Source organism: Musca autumnalis, unplaced genomic scaffold (assembly GCF_047663935.1).
Source record: "Musca autumnalis isolate F117 unplaced genomic scaffold, ASM4766393v1 scaffold_3, whole genome shotgun sequence".
Lineage (NCBI taxonomy): Eukaryota > Metazoa > Arthropoda > Insecta > Diptera > Muscidae > Musca > Musca autumnalis.
Window position 1 is genome coordinate 30,492,216 of NW_027411866.1, and position 26,953 is coordinate 30,519,168.

At 36.8% G+C, this 26,953-nt stretch overlaps 2 protein-coding genes across 3 annotated transcripts in view; one reads left to right on the forward strand and one right to left on the reverse strand.

The window, feature by feature from the left end:
* Nucleotides 1–4,304: 4,304 nt before the first annotated feature.
* LOC141396601 (actin-histidine N-methyltransferase-like) overlaps nt 4,305–26,953 on the forward strand; it is a 68,672-nt gene continuing 46,023 nt past the window's right edge. The window contains exon 1 of the mRNA XM_073972178.1: nt 4,305–5,303. Coding sequence (XP_073828279.1) covers nt 4,513–5,303 — 791 coding nt within the window. The 5' untranslated portion in view covers nt 4,305–4,512. The remainder of the gene's footprint in view (nt 5,304–26,953) is intronic.
* Nucleotides 19,410–26,953, reverse strand: part of LOC141396600 (uncharacterized) — a 428,433-nt gene continuing 420,889 nt past the window's right edge. For both annotated transcript variants that reach the window (XM_073972176.1, XM_073972177.1), the window contains one exon: nt 19,410–22,721. In XM_073972176.1, the coding sequence (XP_073828277.1) occupies nt 21,436–22,721 (1,286 nt within the window). In that variant the 3' untranslated portion in view covers nt 19,410–21,435. The remainder of the gene's footprint in view (nt 22,722–26,953) is intronic.

A 26,953-nucleotide genomic window follows, 5' to 3' on the forward strand; every position in this document is an offset into this window, starting at 1 on the left:
AACTGCATTCCTTTCCATTAAAAATGTCCGTCTCGTGAACTCCCGCAAAAATGTTCGCAACTTAAGTTTTTATTTCTTTATTTTATAATAAATTCTTAGAAATGTATACACTCTCTCATGGTATAAGTAAAGAGGTAGATTTAAATGAAAAAAATCTATAGAACCCTTGTTTTTCCTGAATTCCTAAAACTTCAAAATTAAGCAACAAGTGGGATTGTTTACAACACCAATTTTGAGCATTTTATAAAAATCGCGAAAAATGAACGAAGGACCAATGTTTCTCCGCATAATCAAGTTGTGGATATGATAAAATGTTTGTTTCAATGATAACCTGACGAATTATTTCCATACAAATGTTCCAAAAATAATTTTAAAAATCATTGAATTCGATTGTTTTTAAAATTGTTTGGCATTTTATTCAAACACCACACACACATACACAGTTTGTGTTTATTGTTTTGAAGTTTTAGGAATACTCGAATGAAAAAATTTAAATTGACATAAAGCTTTGGCTAACCTTTCTTATTAAACCATGCACTCTCTCTTATTTTTAGAATAAATGATTTCGCCAGCCAAAGATGTCAATATTAGCTTTGTTCCTTTCCAATTTTCGTCTTTTATTTCACAGTTTTTAATTTAGTTTTGTCAGCGTTCGACTTTTTCTTCTGTTTTTCGTCCAGTTTCGTCGTTAATCGTCAAACAAAAGTCGAAAAATCAGTTCTGCCATTTTTTACCTGCAGAAATTTTGCTGGTAGCCTGTGGTAGAAGAGAAAGCCATTTTCGCTCTCTCTCCACTCTCACTCTCTTAAAAATTGCTTCCAGTTTTGCCACTTTTCGGGGTTAAGGACCGCTTTGCAGGTTAAAAATGGTAACAAATGGTAGAAATGGTAACCTCAGGTAAGTAAAGGAACACAGCTATTATAAGATAGGAAAAGTCAATTGTGAAAAATTAACTGTAGAGGGAGTTAACCTCTGTTGCTACGATATCATAGCAACATTCTGTTATGCTAAGTTTACATTTACGAAATCCACTCGATTTCGTCTGTCAATTCCATAGCTCAAACGTCAAATGAAATCTCATCTGAAATCCACTGGATTTCATTTGACGTTTAACCTATGGATTTGACAGATGAAATCGAGTGGATTTCGTAAATGTAAACATAGCATTAAACGAAAACTGTTACTCATTGGAATATTGACAAGAAAAACATTAAAACTCAAATTTTACGGCGTTGACTTTTTTTTTTTTGTTAAATAAAAAATAAGAAATAGTGAAGAAATAAATTTCAGCCACAAAACACGACGTTAATGTTTTCTGCCGCGATAAATGGGAATCAAAAACGATTGGCATTGCTGTTATCAATTCCAGTGAGTTGTGTAGCCATCTGTAACCAAAATGTGGAACTATTAGCATATGTTTTTGGAAAATGCATTTCTTCCAGTCTTTACTTCTCTACGTTTTTGCGCCAGCGGTGGGTAGGCATCAACCAACTGTTTTTGTTTTATTTTTGTAGGGATCTCTAAAGCAGCTGCTTATAAATTGTATCCAAAGGAGTGGATTTTTCATAACTCCGTGTGGACTGCATCGAGGGATGTTGTGAAATCATAACTCCGCATGCACAACTTCCAAAATTTTTTGCTGGGTACATAAGCTGACTCGCCTCAAAAAATTTGTACAAATTGTTGAGTAAACGAACACACCTAATATTGAAATCTTTGCTCGCCTGATTGCTAGAGTTGTGTAGTTCCGGAACGAACTAGTTTCAATGAACTATTCCGGACAAGGAACTATTGGAACTGGAACTATTTTTATAGTTCCTATTGTTTCAGTTATGCATATAATTCCTTTCAATTATATAATTAATTTTTTTAATTTAATTCCACACTCACTTATCTTTCACGTTCGATTCCCTCATCATTCAGATGCGACCACATTGTTAAATAAACAAATAAACGTAAATCACATCCTCGTCACATCGCTGCAATTTTTTATTTTTATGTCAATTCATCCACCAAAAGATGAAAATAAAAAGAAAGATTAGTTAAACTACTTCACTCTCGGAACTATTTGGAACGAAGGAAATAAAAATATCGATACTATCGTCCTTTTGTGTCAACACACAGTGGAAAGAGGTGACAAAAATATGTGTGTTCGTTTACTTACAATTTCTACAAATTGTTACTGGATGTTGTTCGTTTACTCTACAGTACAATGCAAAAGACCTTAGTCGATTACAAGAAGTTACGGGACTTGTAGAAATTTGTACAAATTATTGAGTAAACGAACAGACCTAATATTTGCAGATCTTAAATTTCCAGTATTGGTTCCTGGTGAAGAAAACCCATTAAAAACGCAAAAGTCAACTTTGTAGGTCCGATTTTGGTTATAGTTCCCATATATAGGTTCCGCATGCTAGAGGTATTTTGAGCTGTTTAGACACATTTGCATCTACTAAATTTTACTATTTTTTCGATAACATAAAGCAAAAAATATTATCGTAGTAAACATTTGGTCCGTTCCAGAACTGCAAGAATCTACTAATTTTTACTATTTTTTCCAATAACATAAAGGAAACAATCTTATCTTGCAGGTTCTGGAACAGAGCAATTAGTAGCTTTTTGTTGGTTCTGGAACAGAGCAACGAATTATAAAGAACAAAAATTTTGTCGTAGTAAAAATTACCCATTCTTCGTCTGCTCTACTACTTTGAAAATCTGGATCTCAAAACACTGATATGCATTCTGATGTTGTCTTATAGTATGTTTATATTATAGTTTTTTACCGGGTTAACCTTCTTTATAAAAATTTGAAACCCAGTGGGTTTATTAAATCCGGTTATATGTAAACGTACTATTAGAAAACAATTGAATACTAACATTAGCTGTGTTCCTTTACTACCAATTTTACCATTTGTTACCATTTTTAAACTGCAAAGCGTTCCTTAACCCCGGAATGTGGCAAAACTGGAAGCAATTTTTAAGAGAGTAAGAGTGGAGAGAGAGCGAAAATGGCTTTCTCTTCTACCACAGGATACCAGCAAAATTTCTGCAGGTAAAAAATGGCAGAACTGATTTTTCGACTTTTGTTTGACGATTATTTCACAATGAAAAAGAAAATGGACGCAAAACAGAAGAAAAAGTCGAACGCTGATAAAACTAAATTAAAAACTGTGAAATAAAAGACGAAAATTGATTTTTTATGTTTCTTTTCGACATTGCTGCCAGACCAACCATTTTTCCGTTCCTTTATTTTTCTGGTAAAAATGTTCATGAGAGAGCAATTTTGAGCAATTTTGACACTTTTCTCTTTTACCACCCTTACCATTAAAAAAGTAAAGAAACAAAGCGATTTTGGTTTACATCATTGATGCTCAAAATAAAAAAGAGAGTAAAGTAGTGAGAGAAACACAACAAAGTTTGTATCAGCATTCATTGGTTGTTAGAACTGCAACCAGTAAACATGTGGCGGGTGTGTGTGGTTTTGTTCACTGTCCCCACTAAAATTATGCGTATATCCATGCACATGTTTACTTGTCGGCTGCTCAAAGACGACTGATTGTTATTCTCACATACGTTAACGTATATGGATGATCTTGGCTGGTTTACATCATGGATACTTCATGAATTCTAAATAAATACCATGGCGGAGTGATAAATACCCAAAAATACATTGTAAATTTAGCCAAATCAGTTTTGTCCGATAATATCGATTGAAAAAACTATCAATCGATAGTGACATTCAAAATAAAGTATCGATATTATCGATAGTGTCATCGATTGTTTGCCAGCTCTATTCATTTCTGACATAATAAAAATAAAAGAATAAAAAAGGCCGAGCAAATTTTGAACTGGGTTGCCCATTTCTTTTTTTTTCTTTTATCAGAAGCAAGCAAGGCAATCAGGCCAGGCAGCTTATGTACCCAGGCCTTTAATGATCTTTAGATTACTACTCGATAACACAGCGCCATTAAATCCCGTAGGCATAGTCCCCGCATGGAAATTTATGTCTTCACGCTGAGCAGACGAACGAAATATTTTTGTATAGAGGGCTTTGACATTACATATACAAACAGCAGGGGCTCAATTCTGTTTCTATGAAAAGTGAAATGAAAAACTTTATAAAGGAAAAAAAACTGTCAAATGAAAAAAATGTTAAAGGAAATATTTTTCATTTCAAATTTCAACAGAACAAGAATCCAGCCCCTGGTGTGATACGACTACTTGCTAATTGTGCCTTGATACAACCCTTCTCTGTATAAATTTACTAACAGCTGATAGAGTTGCCGTTGCCTAAAAAACACCAACTCAACACCAACACAAACTGTCAACAACGGCACCGCGTGAAAGTAATTTCTATTTTTGGTGTTTATTTGTTGCTGGAATTTATTTAGATTCAGCTATTATTAAAACTGGTAAAATAACTCGTCGCGCAGTGAGAATATCAAATAATCTAAACATTTTACAATTACTTGTACAAAAGCCCACTGAAAAAGTACAATTTAAGTGATAACGATGCCAAGCAACAAAAAGCACAATAAAAATAAACATAAAAACAATGCCGGTAGTAACAATCAAAACAATATCAATAACAGTCATGCTAGTCGCCAATTTGAACAGCCAAAGAAATTAAATTTATCCCAGCAAGCACGTACTGAATTACACGACTTAGTTGGCCTGCTGTTGAAGACAGTCTATGTGGAGACATCCAATCCAAAAGAAGAATGGGAACAATATTTAAAAATACAAGAAATACTAAAACGCATTCAGGAATTAGAGGAGCCTTTGAAAAAGCAATGCAGTTTGAATGTCAAGGCCAATCGTTTGGGAAGCATTGATAAATTCTATCAATGGGCCAAGGAAAATGGTTTACAATATGAAAATGTTGAAATTGCAGAATTTCCTGGTTACGACTTAGGTCTCAAGGCCACCAGAGATATAAAGAAAGATGAAATCCTTTTTGGGATACCCCACAAAATGGTACTGTCAGAGGAACATGAAGACTGTGCATTTGTACGAGATTTCTTCCAACCCTCCAATTTGAAACTGGCATTTTTATTAATGGTTGAAGCCCTTAAACCAAATAGTTTTTGGAAATCATATATTGATCTATTGCCGGAAACTTACAACACGGTATTGTATTTTACTGTTGAAGAAATGACTCAGCTAAAGGGTTCTAATGCCTTGGCTGCAGCTTTAAAACAATGCCGTTTGATAGCACGTCTTTATGCTGTCATCTATCACTGGCCATCTAGTCAAATACCTATGACTGATTTTAAGGAACTGTTTCACTATGATTTGTATAGGTAAGTGAAGGCTATTTGGAGTTGATTTGATGATCAATTACTTATGTTTTATGTAATCAACAGATGAGAATGTTAAGTGTTTATAACATGGAATGCTAGATTATTGAGTTTTATGGCAGGCAATTCCAATGTTTTGTCCATATACATATAAGTGACATAATGTAATTATGTAATTCATAATGACACAAATGTTTTCCAAATACCTCAGGTACTCATTACTGACATCAGTACATGATACAATAAGAAGGTAGCATTATCAGCCCAGCTGGAGCCCAGCTGATGGTAACATAGTGTGTCAATTGCATTGAATTTATGTCAAATTTTGACATCTTATGTTACTAAAAACGGCAGTTGCTGCTACCTTCTTATTGTATCATGCATCAGTACAACTAGAATGTTTAAATTTCATTACATTATGGATATATGATGGCTAGAAATAGAAACAAAATACAGTTGAAAGTGCGGAGCTTGTACGCCATTCTTCAGTGCAGAAGTATGTTACTGCCGCATGTTACAGCCCAAGTAATTACAAAATCCTCACCAAGATTCATACAAAGACTTCGGAACAAGTCTACTTGAGGAGTGGCATTTTGATCGTTTGGATTAAAGAAGTTACCTATTACTAAATCCAATACTGGCTGTACTTACAAAAACTACATCTTAGTTAACGTATGTAGAATAAACTTCCACCAAACAAAATATATTATATTAAGATCACCTAAAGAAAACCCGTAAGTATTAAACGTTTCAAAATGATCTGATTGGATCCCAATATCTGGACGATAGTGATCATAAAGCTTGTGTCATTTCTCAGCACTTCCCCATTAAAGATGTATGGAACAAAGAGGCCTACCTCTTGTGAAAATATCATGGCAATACGTGTGATGCCTTTTAGAACACCGTCAATTGCTGAATTAAAAAGCCGCTCGCTCATCTCTAAGCTTAATAAATTTCTTAACCCGGACAAAAATTTGTAACTCTATTAAAGCTTTCATGGCAATACGGTTGATGTCCTTAAACCTAAACATATGGGGATAAGTGCAAGCAAATTCCTCTCCTTTGGCATTCGGAAAATTTACCGAATTTTAAAATAGCTAAAAGTTCTGGTCCCGATTTGTAAAACAAATCATGGCAAAACGGATGATGGCCTAAACTTGAACTTGCCATAAATAGGTGAGAACTAATATAACAAATTTCGTTTCGCAGCACATGTACTTCCTCTTAAAATATGTATATCATTGTTTTCTTGCCGATCCAGTTGGTGCACTTTAGTTAAGGTTAGACTATATTATGTTGCCGTTCATTTTTGGCAGTCACTTCACTCGGAGATCAGTGGTCCATTATGCTCATCCTGAAAAGAGATAGAAAAGACAGGAAAGATGTAGGAGGGGATCAGTAGTGGAAATCGGTAACTCATTTTTCGAGCAACCGACAAATCTCGGTAAAATTGAAATACTTAAAATTTCGGCAATTAACGAACATTTCGATAAGTTAACAACCAAAATAAAGCTGCGGGCTCATGCCGCACTTTAGGACCTTGTTCCTACTTTTCAGTTTGTCGCAGATAGCAGTGGCGCACCATCGACCACGACCACGACATTCAACTCTCTTCTATACTGCGCCGTCCATGTGGCGAACAGAGTGGACGTAGATTTAGTGGCGGATATCTGCATATTCCTCGCGTGGAAAATGGTGGTAAGAACGGCTAAATAGGAGTTCAGTCTCTCACAGATGTCATCGGGGTAGGTACCTGACGTCAGGATCGTATAATCATCCGCATACGTTACGATCCTCTCAATGTTGTCGTGCTGTGCTGCCTACGGAATCCATGCTGATGATCGGTAACTGGATAGCTATGTCTGATACTGGGGTGGACAAAGGCTTCAATGGGCGAGAAAAAACAAAAGCGAAATCGGCTTGTACTATCCACTTTTGCTGGCATCCTTGCCTGGCTTCAGTAGCGGAACCACCTTGCCCATTTTCCAGACTTCGGGAACAATGAGGGTGGCTAGTGGCAAGTTGAGAACTTTAGTGAGATACTCCATTCCCGGTTCATACAACGCTTTGGATAATTTAGCGTTCCTGATAACATTCGCAACATCATCCATTGTAAGCTGTGGTGGTTCATCTTCGCCAGGAAGGTATCTGATGCGACGTGATACTCTTCTCTTCGCGAAAAAAGATCTACAGATCCCTGGAACGTGTAGACGTATTTTTCTTGAACATAAAAAAGTTTTCAAACTAAAGTTAATTTTCTGAGTCAGCAGGCATCGTAAATGCAATATATTGCAGAAATGATGCCTGCCAATTTACCGCCAGATATGGATTTGGATGTTGCTGAAGAGGAAGTAGCTACAACATCAAATTCGAAGGTGATTGCAGTTACAACAACAAACACAACAAGTGTTAGCCACAGTAACGATCGCAAAAGGCAACGTTTGGAGAATTTAAACATAGACATTGATATCTCTGAGCTGTCTAAACGGTTATCAGATCACAATCCTAAGGATGGAAATAAATATGGCATCTTAGGAGTATTGGCAGAGGCCGACATTGAGGAAACATCTCCCGCACAAAAGGATAAAATGTCAAACAACAACAACATCAACGCCAAGAACACAGAGCAAGGCAAATCAAGGACAAAATGGTGCCCGCCAATATTTGTTTATGATGTCAATATAAACATTCTTATTGACAAATTGAAGGAATCAATACCAGAGTCCTCCTTTAAAATAAAAAACGTTAATAAACGTAAAAGTAAAATTTATTTTACAGACTACGCGGTACATTCCTCAATGATGGCTATATTAAAAGACAAGAATATACACTCATATTCATTTACGCCTAAAGAGCTCAAACAAGTCTCAGTAATTCTGCGTGACGTACACCCAAACACAGACGTCAGTGATATAAAACAAGAATTGGATATTCTTACGCCAGATACGGTTGCAAACGTAACCAAATTCAAAACCCCAAGATCCATCAAGAAAAACACTGACACTGGTCTTTTTTTGGTATCTTTATTACCTGGAAAAAACATCGGCGATATTGCCCACATTCGTTTCATAAACCGACAATCTGTTTCATGGGAAAAACCTATAAAGAAAAACAGTGACATACAGTGTCGTAGTTGCCAGCGATGGGGGCATATTGCGCGGAATTGCAATTCTGCTTACACATGCGTCAAATGTAATCAGAAACACAGCCCGGGCGAATGTCAACGCACTCGTACGGATGATTCTGCCCCGTACTGCGCAAACAGCGAAGAAAATGGTCATCCTGCTAACTGGAAAGGTTGCCCAATGTATAAAAAATATATCGCGGGACGTCAAAAGAGAATTTCCAATGCAAAGGAAATCAATGCCGAAGCCAAAAACAACTTAAACAAAGCTCTGGGTTCATCTTTGGTAACCAGTAGTAAATCATTTGCCGGTTGTCTGAGACCAGCTCAAACAAATGTCCGTCAACAAAAACCCCCAGTGGTTGAAGAATTTCTTAAGTTGGCCAATCATTTCCTAGTTCCGGAAGAATTATCTTTAGAAGAAGAAATCAGTCAATTCCTTGTAGATTATGCTAAATTGTCTAAAAATGAAGCCAAGGCAGAGTTCTTGCGACTTTTTTACAAAATTAGACAGAACTATGGACCATAATTCCTTAAATATTATCACGTTCAATGTCAGGTCGTTGGTTGATAGAAGCCGGCAAATTGATCTATGCAGAATTTTATCGCAGAACAAAGTAGACGTCGCGTTTGTACAAGAATGCCACCTAAAAAAGAATAAAGTAATTAAAATACCAGGCTTTAACTTTATATATGACAACTCTCCTTTAGGCGTGGCTGTGATCATCAAAAAACCGATTCAGTATAACCGCATATTTCTCAATAACGTTGGATTTAGATCTTCTTTAGTCCAAATAGAGATAAATCTCAACAGCTCCACCAAGAAATACATTGTTGGGTCAATATACGTTCCTTGCAGCTCATCCACACAAAGTCTGGAAGCAGACCTAAACAAATTGGGTGATATGATCCTAAATTCAGATGGTTTTATTCTTGGAGGTGACTTCAACTCAAAGAGTCCGGTTTGGGGAGATAGCATGGAAAACTCAAACGGTCGTATATTTAGCAAATGGCTAGAAGACAATAGTCTAGATATTAAAAGAATATGCGATATTTCACCGTCTTACCCCAATGGCCCATCCTACCTGGACCATTTTTTACTAAGCTCCAATCTTACTGGGAGTAATATGATTAACTGTGTGGTGTCTACATTACCAACGTTCTCAGACCACTTTCCACTCAAATTAAAGTTGAATTTAAATCATTCTGGTTTCGTCTTGAGGCCACCACACGTCTACACTTCATACAAGAACACCAACTGGTCAAATTTTCGCCAAGATATGGATATTGCGTCGCAAAGGTTAATGCCTCCATCTAACATAAGCATGGAGAACGATCAAATTGATGCACTTATCAGTGATTTTAATGATTCTTTCGCAACAATACATGCGGAGCATACCACGAAGAATGAAGTCAAGGACTTTAAATTCCCGCTATCTGAAAGAACACGGAAACTGTATGAAATGAAACATTCCTGGCAAAAGGAGCTCAAAAAAATATTCCACAGGACAGGGAATAGAACCAGCCGTGAGTATTCTGTCCTATCAAAACAAATACAATTACTCAAAATAATTATAAAAGAATCTATTAACATTGAACAAGCAAGAAATTTCAGTAAGAGGTTAGAAAATATAAAACCAGGCCCTTCTGCCTTTAAAGAAATCTCACAAATAGCTGGAAGAGGGAAAAGGCCATACTGCAACACTCTCCATGATAATGAAGGAGTAATTTCCAATCCGACCGTAATTGCGGCACGATTCAAAACACACTACTCTTCAGTCTTCAGACATAGATCACCGATTCAACCAGTTGAAGATCTAGATTCCCGTGCAAATTCAATCATAAATTTGACACCTCGGCGTATCTATTCATTTAATGACCAGTTCAACGCCATTGCTAATCTGGATAACCATCATTTCACATCTACTGAAATAGTAAAACAATTAATTCAAGGTATAAACAGCAAAAAGTCCTGTGGAACTGATGAGATTTCCAACTTCATCATCAAAAAGTTCCCAGAAAATACATTGAAATTACTTACCCTTTTATTCAACAATTGTATTAACAATGGCTATTTTCCAATGGCGTGGAAAGTGGCGAAAATCATTCCAATAAAGAAGAAAGCCTCCAGCGAAACTGTATCGGACTTCCGTCCCATCTCTATGTTGTCAAATATTGGGAAAGTATACGAACGGGTGCTGAAAGAAAAAATTGAAAATGAATTTGTAGTTAATCCAATATCAAATTACCAATTTGGTTTCAAGCCAAATCACTCTACCCAACATGCTCTCATCAAATTCCACCAAGATATTACTACAAACCTAAGAAGCCAAACTTGCACAATTGCCATATCGCTGGACATTGCAAAAGCATTTGATTCAGTTTGTCATAGTGGAATATTGTATAAACTGGCTGATCTTGGAATAGATCCCTATTTATTAAAAATAGTTCATAGCTATTTGTCAGGCAGGACTTTTACTGTACAGATCCAAAATGCTTCCTCTGAGCTCGGCGTAGTAGAAAGTGGGGTTCCTCAAGGAAGCGTATTGGCACCGTTTCTCTTCAACCTCTTCTTAAATGATTTTCCTCATGTGATCCCAGACTCACAAGCGATTCTTTATGCGGACGACTGCCTCATATACGCACATGATGTCTCACCTGCTCAAGCTCTTCAAAAAGCCAAACATCATTTGAACATCATTCATGATTATTACAGAAAATGGGGGATTGAAATAAATGCAGCGAAATCAGAAGCAATATGCATAAGAAACGCCTCCGGCAAATGTCCAAAAAAGGTTGTACCAGAGAGTAAAGCACTTCGTCTATCGCTGGATGGAATCAACATACCATTTACAACAAGTCTCAAGTACCTGGGAATAAATTTCGATAAATTAATGAAATTTAACACACATGCACGGTCCACTTTATTAAAAGCAAAGCAAATAGCGGGATCATTTTCTCATCTTTTTAGCAGCAGTCATCTACCGCAAAAGACAAAACTTCTGCTATATAAGGTGGCTATAAGATCGGTATTGCTTTATGGATTTCCAATCTGGTTTACTATCTCACCGATAGTAGCCAAAGAATTGGAGATCTTTGAGCGTAGAGTCATTCGAAGATGTATAAACAAACATTATGTGAACCCTACTAAAAAATACTCCAATAACTTCATCTATGAACAATCTGGAATACAGCCCCTAGGTGTATATGCACTTCGCCTTCAAAAAATGTTCGTTGAAAAACTTGCCTGTCACGAAAATGATATATTAAAAGATATATATGACTCTGAAAATTCCATTTGTTGGTCTGAATCCGCATATCTGTCACCGGTGGGCATCGTGAATGAAACCGTCGACGTTGTTGATGATTACAACTTACCACTGTTCTACACCAGATCGACACCGTCCTCAAATAGAGGATGAAACTTATACAGCACTTTGTTATTCTACATACTCGTATACAACAGGCTTGTTATTTATTTACCTTTATATCATAGACTAATGAAGGTGTAGACGAAGAATTGTTCTCAGCATGTTAGTTAGTATGCTCTGTAATAGTTAGATGGCGTTAGTAGTATTTTTTTTTAACATTGAGCTAATACACGACATATTTGAGTGAAGACCATAGCATATCGAGAACATATTGAGTGGAAGGGCAACATCTATAAAAAATAAACACCTTAAAATTCTCTAACTATAGATTATTTTGTTTATGGAGCTACTACACGACATATTTGAGTGACAACTTCAGGATATCGAGAGCATATTGAATGGATGGGCGCCATCTATAACAAACAAGCACACTACAACTTTCTCTGTCTATACGATTAATTAGTCTATGCTTTATATCCAACGATTTTATGTTCAATCAGAAGTATTTGAACGCTCGAATCTTTATTCCATTTTATCTGTAATCATAACACTGTGATATTTACATTTTGATTAATGTTTTCGATTACCTTAATGTTATGCAAATTCTGTTACCATCGTATTTATCAGAACCCCATTTTTGTTATTTATTTTGTTAATTAGTTCTAGGCCTTTTATTTATTATTAAGCAGATCTGATGCTCTGCACGACAACGTAAAGGTTACGAGCAAGCCTTGGCTTAATTGTTTAACTAGAAACAAATTTCTTTGTATTTACTTATGTTTATTTTTGCAAGTAGCACATTACCTTCTTCACTGTAAATAGAATAAGACAACAACAGTTCTATGTTTTATCATATGTTAACATTCGTTATCATTTCACTTTGTAACACTGAAAAGAAGAAGACTCGAAATAAAATTTACTACTACTACTACTACTCTTCTCTTCGCCCTGTCACTCTCGAGGTGCTAGACAAACTGTCGATTGAAATAACTTGCGCACCTATTCGGGTCAGTCCTATCTTCCCTCCTTCCAGGGTTCGAGAGTGACTTAACCGTTTCCCACAATTCACTTATAGCGGCTCCAATGTTGCAACACTTCAGATGATTTAACCACTTGTTCCGCTTATGCTCGCCGACCAGCCTGTTAACTTCCAATCCCTGACTCTGGGGTCATTTGGGTTGGCTCAACGAAGCTCATCACGCTTATTTGCATATGTACTTATGTCCGTCTGTTCGCAACACACAGGTCGCATTCATTGTCCGATTCAGCTGAAAATTGGGGAATTTCATTTGTTTTAGCTATAGGAAACACGCTATTGCTTTTGCCTAAAATCGGTTTAGATTTGGTTATAGCTTCCATACATATTTTCGGCCGTAGAAAACTCGGAAAACTCCTTTTCTTAATATACGCAATAGGGTCTTTCATTTCCAAAGGGAATTTTTCCATCCCCCAGAACTTGACTTCCATTTTATGTTACAGTGTAATCAGTAGGATTTCCCATAGAGACCACAATGTCCTTCATAGGATTCTAACAGGTCCTTTAATAGAAGAAATGAATGAAGACAAGATGATAGGACCAGTAGACCTTTGGGGGAAAACCAGTAGGTTTTCTGACAGAAGTTTGCAGGACTTATATAGAAGACGTTAAAGGTACAATCACAATTCGATTGTCATAGAACTATACTTTCACTTGCAAAAATTTAACGGATCAATTGGGCCAAAAAATGGGAAGGACTAGACTTCAGAGGATAGTAAATATCCTGCCAATCGTCCTCTAACTTAATATAATATACCGTTTGCTTATATGTTTATACCCTCAGCATTTATGCTAACGAGGGTATACACACTTTCATACGGGCAAAATGTGCCTAATCGAAATAATGGTTTTAGACCCCAAGTATGTTTCAGACAATTTGGAGTTGATTTAGCCATGTCTGTCCGGCTGGCTGGAGTGCACGATAACTCTCGAACGGATCAACCGATACGATCCAATATTTGGCTTTTGTAATATGTATATAATATCCAAACTTAGTTCCAGTTCGAAGATGGGTTATATCGGTCCAGTCCTTCGGGTACCTCCCCCACAAAAGTTCGAAAATGTTCGGAAAATTTGTGCGCATGATAACTCTTGAAGGGAGTAACCGATGTGATCCATACTTTGCACGTCGTGAAATTTCTACCAGACATAGATGAGTTTCCAATATGGTGCACTCGCTCGGGTACCTCCCACACAAAATTTCGGAAAAGTTCAGTTGGGACCATCTCTCGAATCGCTTTGATTTTTGTTGTAACAACTTGTATTCACCGCCCCCATACGACGGTACAAGTTCCATCTGGGGCAATTCCATACTTCCTGAGAAAATAGCCTGAAAATTCTGTAAAGACCATAAATACATTCGAGCTCTCCTTAGATGAAGGTAAAGCCGACTGATACTTTTTACTTGGAATCTTTGCAAGATATAGACTCCGAAACCCTGGTTTTTACTCAAATCTTAACCCAACCAAATGAAATACAACTCCCCCAACAATTTTTTATTAAACATTTTTATTGAAAATTATTTTTGTTTTTATTCTACATTAAATGTAATCATAAGTGTTATATATTAATAATATATATATAAATATACATATAGTGTGTGTATAATATTTGTGGTTGTTGTTGTTGTTTTTGTTCTCGTACTTGTTACCATTGTGTGGGTTTTAGTTTTAAAAATCTATGAAAATGTTAATGGTAATTTTTTAAATAAAATTAGATTTCCAAAAAATAATTGAAATTATTTATATGAAGATAGAACGAACAATGACAAAAGCCATATAACAAATATAAACAACAAATGAACAAATTAAACTATAAAAAAAATTATAACAATTAAAAATAATAACAATAATTGATATATAATAACAAACAAAACAATACAATACGAAGTGATAAAAATAATAAATTGTTTTTTTTTTGTGTATTGAAAATATAATCTACCAAAATGGATTAGGGTATATAGAATTAGGTCAATTGGAAAATTTTGCCCCAATTTTATTTTGTTGGTCAAATCTAAAATTAATTGATATAAATTTATGAGTTGAGTCAGTGGTGATGATAGTGAGTCATACATAATTTCCATTTAAGTTAAAAAGAGTTTTTTTTCGTTTTTTATATAGTTTTTATTTTTTGTGTGTTTTTTCCCTTAGATTATTGTCACGAAAAATATCTTGTATGTGTGTATTTGTGGGTCTCTAAATTTTTTAACACAAATTTTATTTTAAAAATATTTTTTTTCTATTTATAATATTCTATAATTTGAATTTAATTGACACAGAAAGTTGTGCCCATTGTGTCCTTCGCTCTCTCTCTCTCTCCTTCTCACGTTCTGTGTAGTTAATTATGGAAACCCCTTTCGCAAAATCACCAAACTATTTTTAGGGATTCTGTGTTATTTTTTATAAACTCCAATGACAGAGATAGATATTGTTTCTAATCTTCTTTAGAATTAAAATAAATTATAAAGATTTGAAATATATTCAAATAATGTGGATAGCTTCGAGTTTCATCTAAAAATGCATTAACCGAATCAATACTCAGGTTATATAACGTTTGTGTAGAAAGCTCCTTAAGGAATGGACCTACACAGTCCCTCTTGGAATTGGATATAATTTTGGGAGTCATTCCTTTCGATAGTTTTCGTGCCAACCAACCACTTTAGTTAGTCACTGTAGAATTTTTTGGTCTTTTGGGTCACAATATAAGTAAGCATGGACTTGCAAAGGAAAAAACATTATATCGTTGTCCTATATAGTCCACCTTCGAATTTGTTTATTTTGAAAGAAAGTTTGGAAGTTTAGGCCAATGTCAGTCACTCTTTTCGATAGTTATGACGTCCAACAGTCATTTTAGTTAGTCACCGTTGACTTTTCAGAACCTTTGGGCCATTATATCAGAAGCATGGACTTGCAAACGGTACCTATGGTAAACATTTCGAACAGCTCCTCAACTGCTCTCAACCGAAAGTCAGGGAGGTCTATAGACCTCAAATGGTCTTTAGAATATCTTTAGAATACTTTAGTAGGTCTTTTGTTGTCTACAGAAGAACTCAGGTGGTCTGTTTAGAGGTCTTCTTTGTCTAAAGAATACCTCAAACAGTCTTCATTTGTCTATATAAGACTTCAACAGGTAGTTAGTCGTCTATAGAAAATCACCTCCTATAGTGGTATTCGATATAGACCCTGTTGAAACTTGTTGAAATTAACCCATACAGTTTACTTCAAAGAAAGCTTGGGCCAATGTCAGTAAGACCGACTTCCTTATTGTCAGTTGCTTTGTATTTGTGCATGAAACTAGGAGTTCTTCAATCGATTCCTCCACTACTGCAATTTCATAAAATTACTCCAGTATGGAACTCGATTTAAGAATACGGAAGTCAGCCTCACTCTCGATAGTTATGACGTCCACCAGTCATTTTAGTTAGCCACCGTTGCATTTTCAGAGCCTTTGGGCCATTATATCAGAAGCATGGACTTGCAAGCGGTACCTATGGTAAACATTTCGAACAGCTTCTCAACTACTCTCAACCAAAAGTTTCTTCTGTTAGGGAGGTCAATAGAATGCCTCAAGAGGTCTTATATTGTCTATAGGAGACTTCAAGTGGTCTAATTTTGTCATTAGAATACCTCAGGAGGTCGTTTGTTGTCTACAGAAGAACTAAGAAGGTCTGCAGTTGTCAATAGAGGCCTTCTTCTGTCTAAAGAATAACTCAAAAAGTCTTAAGCTGAAAACACATACAACGTTTGAGTAAAGTTTTGCTTTGGGCGTTGACAAAAAAACAACTACAACAGGGCGACGCCGACATCAAAGTCCGGCATTGATGTGTTTGCCGGCATATATTTCAAATGAATTTGAATTTTTCGGCATCATGCCCAACAGTGTAAAAACGGCCAAAACGACACCAAACTTTACTCAAACGTTGTATGCGTTTTCAGCTTTAATTTGTCTATATAAGACTTCAACAGTAGTGCGATTCTCTAACTCATTTTTTGAGTTACCGACAATTATCGGTAAAATTAAAATGCTTTTAATTTTGGTAATTACCGATGTTTTTCGGTAAGTTAGCGACGAATAAAAAGCAGTCATAAAGTTCTACAGATAGCAAGAGTGTTGTCAACTTTTCATTCATAATTTTGCGTTTTAATTTGACAGATTTTTGTCGTGAAAACACATCCAACGTTTGAGTAAAGTTTTGTGTTGGGCGTTGAGAAAAAAAAACCAACAACAGTGCGACGCCGACATCAAAATCCAGCGTTGATATGTTTGCCGGCATGTATTTCAAATGATTTTGAATTTTTCGGCAGTGAAAAACGGCCAAAACGACACAAAACTTTATCCACACGTTGGATGTGTTTCCAGCTTAACTCAAAAAATGAGTTAGAGAATCGCACTACAGGTCTTTAGTCGTCTATAGAAAATCACCTCCCTATAGTGGCATCTATAAATAACACTGTGCGAAAAAAATGGCAAGGAAAATCGAGTAGATTATGAAAGTAGCGCTAAAAATATGAGACACGTGTATCGGCCTTTTTTAAGTTTAAATCGGAAAGTAATCAAAGTAGACGAGGCAATTTCAGCCCATTTCTAGTTTTTTTTTCGAAATATTCGAGTTAAAATATCTTGGAATCTTTGCATTTTTGGTGTATAGTGTCTTTGGCAAATTTACTGAGGAGTATGTGGGAAATATTTTTGTTAAAGAATTTAACCCTCATGTGGTTCATCAAAGGAGTCTTTTTTGTCTTTTTTTTGAAAGTCTTTCAAAAACTCCCTTAAAAAAGTGGGCATATCAAATCCAAATATTATACAAAATTATTCGTCATAAAATAAAGCTTTCAGAATACACCAAATCTATAAATCTTATCCAATCGCCAGCAATCGTTAAAAATGAAAAACACGTTTTAGGGTTAAAGTCGGACTTCATCTGAGTTTATTCAAAACTGTCCCACAAAACATAATTTTAGAGAGATGACACTCAAAGACAAAAATAATCTTCGTCAAATTTCACTATGGGTTACCAAAGAAATATGAATTCATAATGAAAAAAAAACAACAATCACAACGACAATCTGGCTAAAAATTGTAAAATATGGCCCTAAAGCCTATGTCAAAAATAAGGTCTGATAAGAATGTTATATTTTATGGTTACGTATTTCTTTTATTCAGAGACTCATGGTGAAATTTGATTCGGAACATTTCTTTTTTTAACATTATCCCCAAAAAGTGAAGGATTTTTTTTACATTCTGATCCAGCATGGAATTATGTAAAATGAACAGTCCAAAATTAAAACAAATAATTTCATCCTAAATTATACAAATTTGTAATTTGATTTTTTTTTCCAAAAAAAAAAAAAAAAAATGGGCAGTATTTTCATGTTTATTCAGCAAAATTGATACAGATATTTTCATGATCTATAATGTAAATAGACATTTCATTTCTTTGGTGACCCATAGTGAAATTTTACGAAGATTATTTTTATACCCTCCACCATAGGATGGAGGGTATATTAAGTTTGTCATTTGGTTTGTAACACATCGAACTAATCACTTGCGACCCTATAAAGTATATATATTCTTGATCAGGATAAAATTCTAAGATGATCTAGCCATGTCCGTCTGTTGTAATCACTCTAGCGTCCGCAATAATTGAGATAGAGTGCTGAAATTTTGCACCCGAGGGTATTTTTTCCATAGGCAGGTCAAGTTCGAAGATGGGCTATATCTGTCCCCTCTTTGGTATAGCCCCCCTATAACGGTACCTCCGGATTTGAGGTATTTTGACGTTCTTCGCCACATTTTCAGACCGAATTAGCTATAATTTGGCACTTAGGGTTCCTAGAGATCATAGGGCATAGGTCCATGTTTTGGTATAGCCCCATATAATGGTACCTCCCGATTTTCGGTATTTTGAGAATTTTAGCCACAATTTTTAACCGAACTATCTGCAATTTGACATTTGAGGTTCTCAGTGATCATGAAACATCTCCACGAAACATCGTCAGTATAGGTCCATATTTTGTTATAGCCCCCATATATCGGTACTTCCCGATTTTGGGTTTTTTTAGAATTTTAGCTACAATTTTTAACCGAACTAGCTGTAATTTGCCTTTTAAGGTTCTCAGTTGTTATGAAATATCTCCACCAAACATCGTCAACATAGGTCCATGTTTTGGTATAGCCCCCATATAACGGTACCTCCCGATTTTCGGTATTTTGAGAATTTTAGCCACAATTTGTAACCGAACTATCTGCAATTTGACATTTGAGGTTCCCAGTGGTCATGAAACATCTCCACCAAACATCGTCAACATAGGTCCATGTTTTGGTATAGCCCCCATATAACGGTACCTCCCGATTTTCGGTATTTTGAGAATTTTAGCCACAATTTTTAACCGAACTATCTACAATTTGACATTTGAGGTTCTCAGTGGTCATGAAATATCTCCACGAAACATCGTCAACATAGGTCCATGTTTTGGTATAGCCCCCATATAACGGTACCTCCCGATTTTCGGTATATTGAGCATTTTAGCTACAGTTTTTAACCGAAATAGCTGTAATTTGACATTTGAGGTTCCCAGTGCTCATGAAACATTACCACCAAACATCGTCAACATAGGTCCATGTTTTGGTATGGCCCCCTTATAACCGTACCTCCCGATTTTCGATATTTTGAGCATTTTAGTTACAATTTTTAACCGAACTAGCTGTAATTTGACATTTGAGGTTCTCAGTGGCCATGGATCATCTCCACGAAACATCGTCAACATAGGTCCATGTTTTGGTATAGCCCACATATGACGGTATCACCCGATGTTCGGTATTTTGAGAATTTTAGCTGCAATTTTTAACCGAACTAGCTGTAATGGTCGGTATTTTGAGAATTTTAGCTACAATTTTGTCTATTCAAAAATAATTGTCAATATAGGTCCATGTTTTGGTATATCCCACCATATAACTGTACCTCCCGATTTTCGGGAATTTTCAGTGGTCACGAAATTTCTTCACTAAAATTCGTCAACATAGGTCCATTTTGGGGGTCTACATTGTTTTGATGAAACTACCCTCAATTTGACTCTTGAAGTTCCCTGCAGCTACATTAGATAACACTGTGCAACAAAATGGAGGTGAAAGTCTGGGAAAATTCCTCTTGGGTAAGAAAGGCCTCGGTGAGTATATTATGAACCCCGAAGGACAGATCCGCCGTGAGTCGAACTTCCGCGTTATGGCGTGATGAAATTTTTGTTAGAGAACCTGTAGGACATCAGGAATTAGCGTTATATATTTGTTCACTGTTTCTTAAGTGCTCTACAAAAACAACAAACAAATATATAATGCTAATTCAGCCATCATGAACAGGGTCTCTTGTAAAAACTTCATCACGCCATAACGCGGAAGTTCGACTCACGGAGCATCTGTCCTTGGGGTTTTTAACACACACCAAGGGCTTTCATCTCCAAGAGGAATTATCTTTGCCCCAACATTTGTGTTCACAGTGTAATTTAAGCAATATTGGGAGGCAGTAGCAGTCTATCCATTGACGAAAAGTCGTTACACCTAAAATTGTGAAAGGACCCTAATTATTCCATTTTAATTAAGACTATTTTATTGTGGAGTGTATAAAAAGTTCGGCCCGGCCGAACTTAACGACTTTTTACTTGTTGTCCTTGACGTCGTCTCTCTAAAATTATGTTTTGACTTTTGGTATTGAAAGCGGGCTATGTAGGTCTACGCTTTCGTATAGCCCCCATACAAAATGACGCGTCGTCGTTTTAAGGAATTTTTAAGATTTTTGTCCCATTTTACCACCGAATTGGTTGTAATTTGGTATTTTGTGTCTCCAGAGGCCAAAAAACATTCCTACCAAAGTTGGTTTATATAGGTCCACGTTTTGGTATTACCCCCATATAACGCCCCATATAAAGTACGCGTCATTTTAATATATTTTGAATGTATTAGTCTCATTTGACAACAGAATCGGTAGCAAATTTGTATTTTGCATTTCCAGAGGCTAAGAAACATTTCTACCATAAAATGTTTATATAGGTCCACGTTTTGATACAGCCCCCATAGGACGATATCTGCCAATTTTCGGTATTTTGAAGGTTGTGGCCACATTAATCCACCGAAATGACTGAAATTTGTGGTTGAGGGTATAAAAAGTTCTGCCCGACCGAACTTAACGCCTTTCCTACTTGTTAGCTCTACTTTCATAATTAAATCGGGTTTTCCTATCATTTTTAGAAAAATTGAAATTGTTTCAAAGTGTAATCCAAGGACCAAATTAACCCAAAGAAACCCCCATCTCTTTACTTTTTTGGAGTTTATAATTAATTCGACCAAGCCGAACCTGCTTATACCGCTTTCATTTATCTTTTGTAATAATATTTTCTATATTTTAAATCTTTTTTTTTATGTTAAAATCTACTAAACCTTGTTAAATTTGTATATTTATATTGTGTTGCTGTTGTTGTTGTTGAGTTTCAGAAAAAAATACCACAGAACAAAAAAACAATTCGTTTTTCATGTTTAGAGTTTGCAAAAATTTATCTCATGTTGTGTCATAACTTCCTACGGTTGTTGTTGCTGTTTTTTTCTAATTCCTATTTAAAATGAATTCCTTAGAGTATCGAAGAGATATTCTTGCACTTCAGGCGAATTGGCATCCATACTATTTATGTGTGTATTGGGAATGTTGTGGCCACTGGTCAATGAAAAACTCAGCGATGTCGTTGAACCTCTTAAATCATTGGCACTGGTTCTCCTCAGGTCCGTGAGATTACAATTGCTCAAAATGGCCAAATTTGTGGGCTGTTGATGCTGCTGCTGCTGTTGGTGGTTATGGTTGTTGTTCGGTGGTGCACGATGAAATAGCAAAGAACTTGGGCGCTGCTGCATATGCTGGGTGGTGGTTGTTTGTTGTAGTGGATTATATTTCCTACTACTTGCACGCAATAATTGTTGACCACCACCTACACCTGAATGTTGTGATGATGAGGATGAAGTTGCTGCCGGCGCCGCCGCTGAGGTACTTAGGGCCACCGTTGTTTGTGATGTACTGGGTGAGGGGGTATTTGGCACTCCGGTCGTTGTGGTTGTAATGGTGGCTGCCACTGATAGACCACTACCACCCAATAAACTATTCATTTCTCTCAGCGAAGGATGTCGTGTACATGAGGTGCTAGCCGTTGCATTGGCTCCACCAGCCAGCGATGCTGAGGCAGCTGTTGCTGTCGTCATGGCTATGGGTGGTAATTTACTTTTCATGGCATTATAGGATTTCATAATGTTCGACATGCGACTGTGTTTCTGTTTCCAACGACATACCGCAAAAATAACCATGAATGTAACAAGAGCTGTCATTACTATGGTGGCACTGGCCACAATGGCTGACTTAATACCGGCAGGCATATTTGCATAAAAGTTTTTCTGTTGATTGTCACCGGCCAAGGCACCAGCTGCCATTGGACTACGCTTGAAGCCGTGACCTGATAATTCCAGGTCAACTAAATCATGTGCCTGCTGTTGTTGTTGCTCTAAATTATCGCCTGCCGGAAGATTGTTTGCACCGGCAACACGTACTGCAGCCTGTACAGGAGATTGGGGCCTATAGTCGACATCAGAATTTGATGAATCTGCCGCATCGCCATCACCATCATCACTGTCACTGTCGTCGCTGTTAATCAAGACCAATTGATTTTCTCGAATTTCATAATCATCTTCATCGGAATTATTGTTCTCCAATAGCATTTTAGGTTGGGCTAAGTAGTAGGGTGCCTGTTTGGGGCTTTCCTTTTTCGTTGTTGTAGTTGAGGCCAAGGAGGCCAATGCTAGAGTTTTCCAAGAGGGAAAGAAACCCAGTGATTTATCAGAACGGTCGGGTAGCAGGGAAACTGCAAAGAAACATAAGAAAATTTAATTTTAGTAAGACTTAGTTTTATTAGATTGAAAAATCAGGAATTTATGACCTTCATACTACTTCCTAGGTAGTTATTTGACGTATTTATGTCTTTCAAATAGTTATAACCCCAATATTTGTGGCTATTCCATTTATCACTATTTTTTGTTTAGCCTTTTATGCATATCCACAAACTTATTTTTTTTCCGCTCTAAAAGTATGCCTATTAAACATAAATGGTCCTTCGAGATGACCTTAGATACGAGAAATACATGCATTGAGGTAATTTGGTTCTTCAAGTTGATAGTTTGGTGTTTCAAGTCATTCAAGTGGCCCTTGGGGCGTCATAATAGACTATTATAGGTGCTTTAAAGCATAAAGATCTCTCAATGTGATATAAAGAAAAGTAAATATATGTTCCTGGCACTTTGGTCCCCCTATTTTATTGTTTGGGTCTAGAAGAGTCATAAACGATCCCTCAAGGTGATATAAAGAAAAGGAAATATATGTTCCTGCGACTTTGATTCCTCTATTATATTGTTTGGATCTTGAAGAGTCATACAACTAGTGCTTTTAAGTAATAAAAGATTATCACAGGTCTAAAAGAAAGCCTATTAAAGATACTTGGTCCCTTGAGTCGATATAAAAAGAAATAATATCTGTACCGAACACATTCGTCCCTCGAGTTGATTGTTTAGGGCTTGGAGTCATATATATTGTCCTTCGAGATAATAAAAGATCGTTACAAGTCTAAAAGTGTATCAATAGAACGTAGTGGACCCGTAAAGGGAATTAGAAAAGAAAGAGAATATACAAAACAGTGTCGAGTTTGTTTTTTGTGACTTGGAGTTATATAAATGGTCCTTCGAGTTAACAGATGATCTTTTCAAGTCTAAAAATTTATGTATAAAACGCCGTAGAACCTTAGAAAGGACTTTAAAAGAATGGGTATATATGCAAGTTTGTCCCTCAAGTTGATTGTTTAGGGCTTATAGTCACATAAATGGCCCTTTAAGACAATAAAATGGAAGAAAAATGTACCAATAAAAGATAAATGGCCCCTCAGAGCGATATCGAAAGAAAGGGATTACATGTAGCTGACTAGTTGGTCATATAAATGGTCCTTCGAGGCAATAACAGACCATTAATGGAAGAAAGGTATGCCTAGAAAACATAAATAGCCCATCGAGGCGATATAAAATTGAAGGGAGTACATTTAACAGAATATTTGGTCCCTCAATTGATTGTTTAGAGATTGGAGTCATAGAAACGGTCCTTCGAGGCGGTAAAAGACAATTAATGGGAAAACTGTGCCCATAAAACATATATGGCTCCTCGAAAAAGAGAATACCTGTAACAGACTATTTGGTCTTGGAGTCATATAAATGGTCCTTCGAGGAAATAAAAGACCATTAAAGGACGAAAAGTATGACTGTGAGACATAAATGGCCCCTAGAGATGATATCAAATGGAAGGGATTAAATGTAACTGACTATTTGGTCATTCGAGTTGATTGTGTAGGGCTTGGAGTCATAAAATGGTCCTTCGAGGCAATAAACTACCATTAGTGGAAGAAAAGTATGCCTAGAGAACATGAATGGTCCCTCGAGGCGAAATAGAAAGAAAGGAAATACAGAATTTTTGGCCCTTTGAGTTGATTGTTTAGGGCTTGGAGTTATATAAATGGTTCTTCTAGGCAATAAAATTCCACTAATGGGACTTGATTGTGTAGGACTTGGAGTCATAAAATGGTCCTTCGAGGCAATAAACGACCATTAGTGGAAGAAAAGTATACCTAGAGAACATGAATGGTCCCTCGAGGCGAAATAGAAAGAAAGGAAATACGGAATTTTTGGCCCTTCGAGTTGATTGTTTAGGGCTTGGAGTCGTATAAATGGTCCTTCTAGGCAATAAAAGTCCACTAATGGGACTTGGAGTCATATAATAAATATAATATATTAATAAAATAAATAAAATAACCATTAATGGAAGAAAAGTTTGCCTAGAAAACGTAAATGGTCCCTCTAGGCGATATAAAAAGAAACTATTTGGTCCTTCGAGCTGTTTGTTTAGGGCTTGAGTCATATAAATGTCCTTCGAGGCAATAAAAGGCCATTATTAGAAGAAAAGTGTGCCTATGAGACATAAATGGCCCCCGAAGGAATATAAAAAGAAACTATTTGGTCCTTCGAGTTTATTGTGTAGTGATTAGAGTCATATAAATGGTTTTCTTGAGGCAATAAAATACCATTAATGGAGGAAAGGAATGTCTAAAGAACATAAATGGCCCCCCTAGGGGAAATAAAAATAAACTATTTCGTCCTTCGAGTTGATTGTTTAGGGCTAACAGAAAGGAAATATAATGTTATTGCTAGTTTGCGCTTCAGTCTGTCTACAAAGAACTCGCATCTGCTCACCTATGTACCTATATGCCACATTATCTAATATTAAGTCAGTACAGGTCTAGAAGCATGCCCAAAAATCAGGGAATACATGCTACAGACAATTCGTCGACTCTAGAGATTGGCTGCAGTTCATCTAAACAGACTTGCCTAGACTTGCCTTAGTTCTTCTAAAAACACGCGCTTTTGCTTGTCGATAAAGAGGCGCATTTGGTCGTCGATAAAGATGAGCTTCTGCTTGTCGATAAAGTGGTGCGTCTGGTCGTTGATAAAGACTGATGCTAGTCAATAAAGACGCGCTGTTCATCCATTATGAAGCACTACACGCACATATGTGCAAAAAATGTTATAATCTGTTTTAAGTTTTAAAGATACTTTGGGAAGTCTTTTATAGCATTGACGATCCGCGAATATCCTTCTTATTGTTAGAAGTCGTCAACGGGATTCCTTAATTATATAGATGTCACCAACGGACTTCTTCTATGTTAAATAAGTCGCCTACGGGAGTCTTTTATGTTACAGAAGTAGCCAGCAGATGTCTTCTATGCTGTAGAAGCCGCTATCGGGCCACCATTATTTTATAGAAGTCGCCAGGGGCGCCTTCGTTTCTATAGAAGTCCCCAACGGGAGTATTTACTTCTATAGAAGTCGCCAACGGGCTTCTTCTATAATATAGAAGTCGCCAACGGGCGTCTTCTATGCTATAGAAGTCGCCAAAGGGCGTCTTCTATGCTATAGAAGTCGCCAACGGGCGTCTTCTATGCTACAAAAGTGGCCAACGGGCGTCTTCTATACTATAGAAGTGGTCAACGGGCTTCTTCTGTACTATAGAAGTCGCCAACGGCCTTCTTCTCTACTATAGAAGTCTTCTATACTATAGAAGTCGCCAACGGGCTTCTTCTCTACTATAGAAGTCTTCTATACTATAGAAGTCGCCAACGGGCTTCTTCTATACTATAGAAGCCGCCAACGGGCTTCTTCTATACTATAGAAGTCGCCAACGGGCTTCTTCTATACTATAGAAGTCGCCAACGGGCTTCTTCTATACTATAGAAGTCGCCAACGGGCTTCTTCTATACTATAGAAGTCGCAAACGGGCTTCTTCTATACTATAGAAGTCGCCAACGGGCTTCTTCTATACTATAGTAGTCGCCAACGGGCTTCTTCTATACTATAGTAGTCGCCAACGGGCTTCTTCTATACTATAGAAGTCGCCAACGGGCTTCTTCTATACTATAGAAGTCGCCAACGAGCTTCTTCTATACTATAGTAGTCGCCAACGGGCTTCTTCTATACTGTAGAAGTCGCCAACGGGCTTCTTCTATACTATAGAAGTCGCCAACGGGCTTCTTCTATACTGTAGAAGTCGCCAACGTTCTTCTTTTATACTATAGAATTCGCCAACGGGCTTCTTCTATACTATAGAAGTCGCCAACGGGCTTCTTCTATTCTATAGAATTCGCCAACGGGCTTCTTCTATACTATAGAAGTCGCCTACGGGCGTCTTCTATTCTATAGAAGTCGCCTACGGGCGTCTTCTATTCTATAGAAGTCGCCTACGGGCGTCTTCTATTCTATAGAAGTCGCCTATTCTATAGAAGTCTATTCTATAGAAGTCGCCAACGGGCGTCTTCTATTCTATAGAAGTCGCCTACGGGCGTCTTCTATTCTATAGAAGTCGCCTACGGGCGTCTTCTATTCTATAGAAGTCGCCTACGGGCGTCTTCTATTCTATAGAAGTCGCCTACGGGCGTCTTCTATTCTATAGAAGTCGCCTACGGGCGTCTTCTATTCTATAGAAGTCGCCTACGGGCGTCTTCTATTC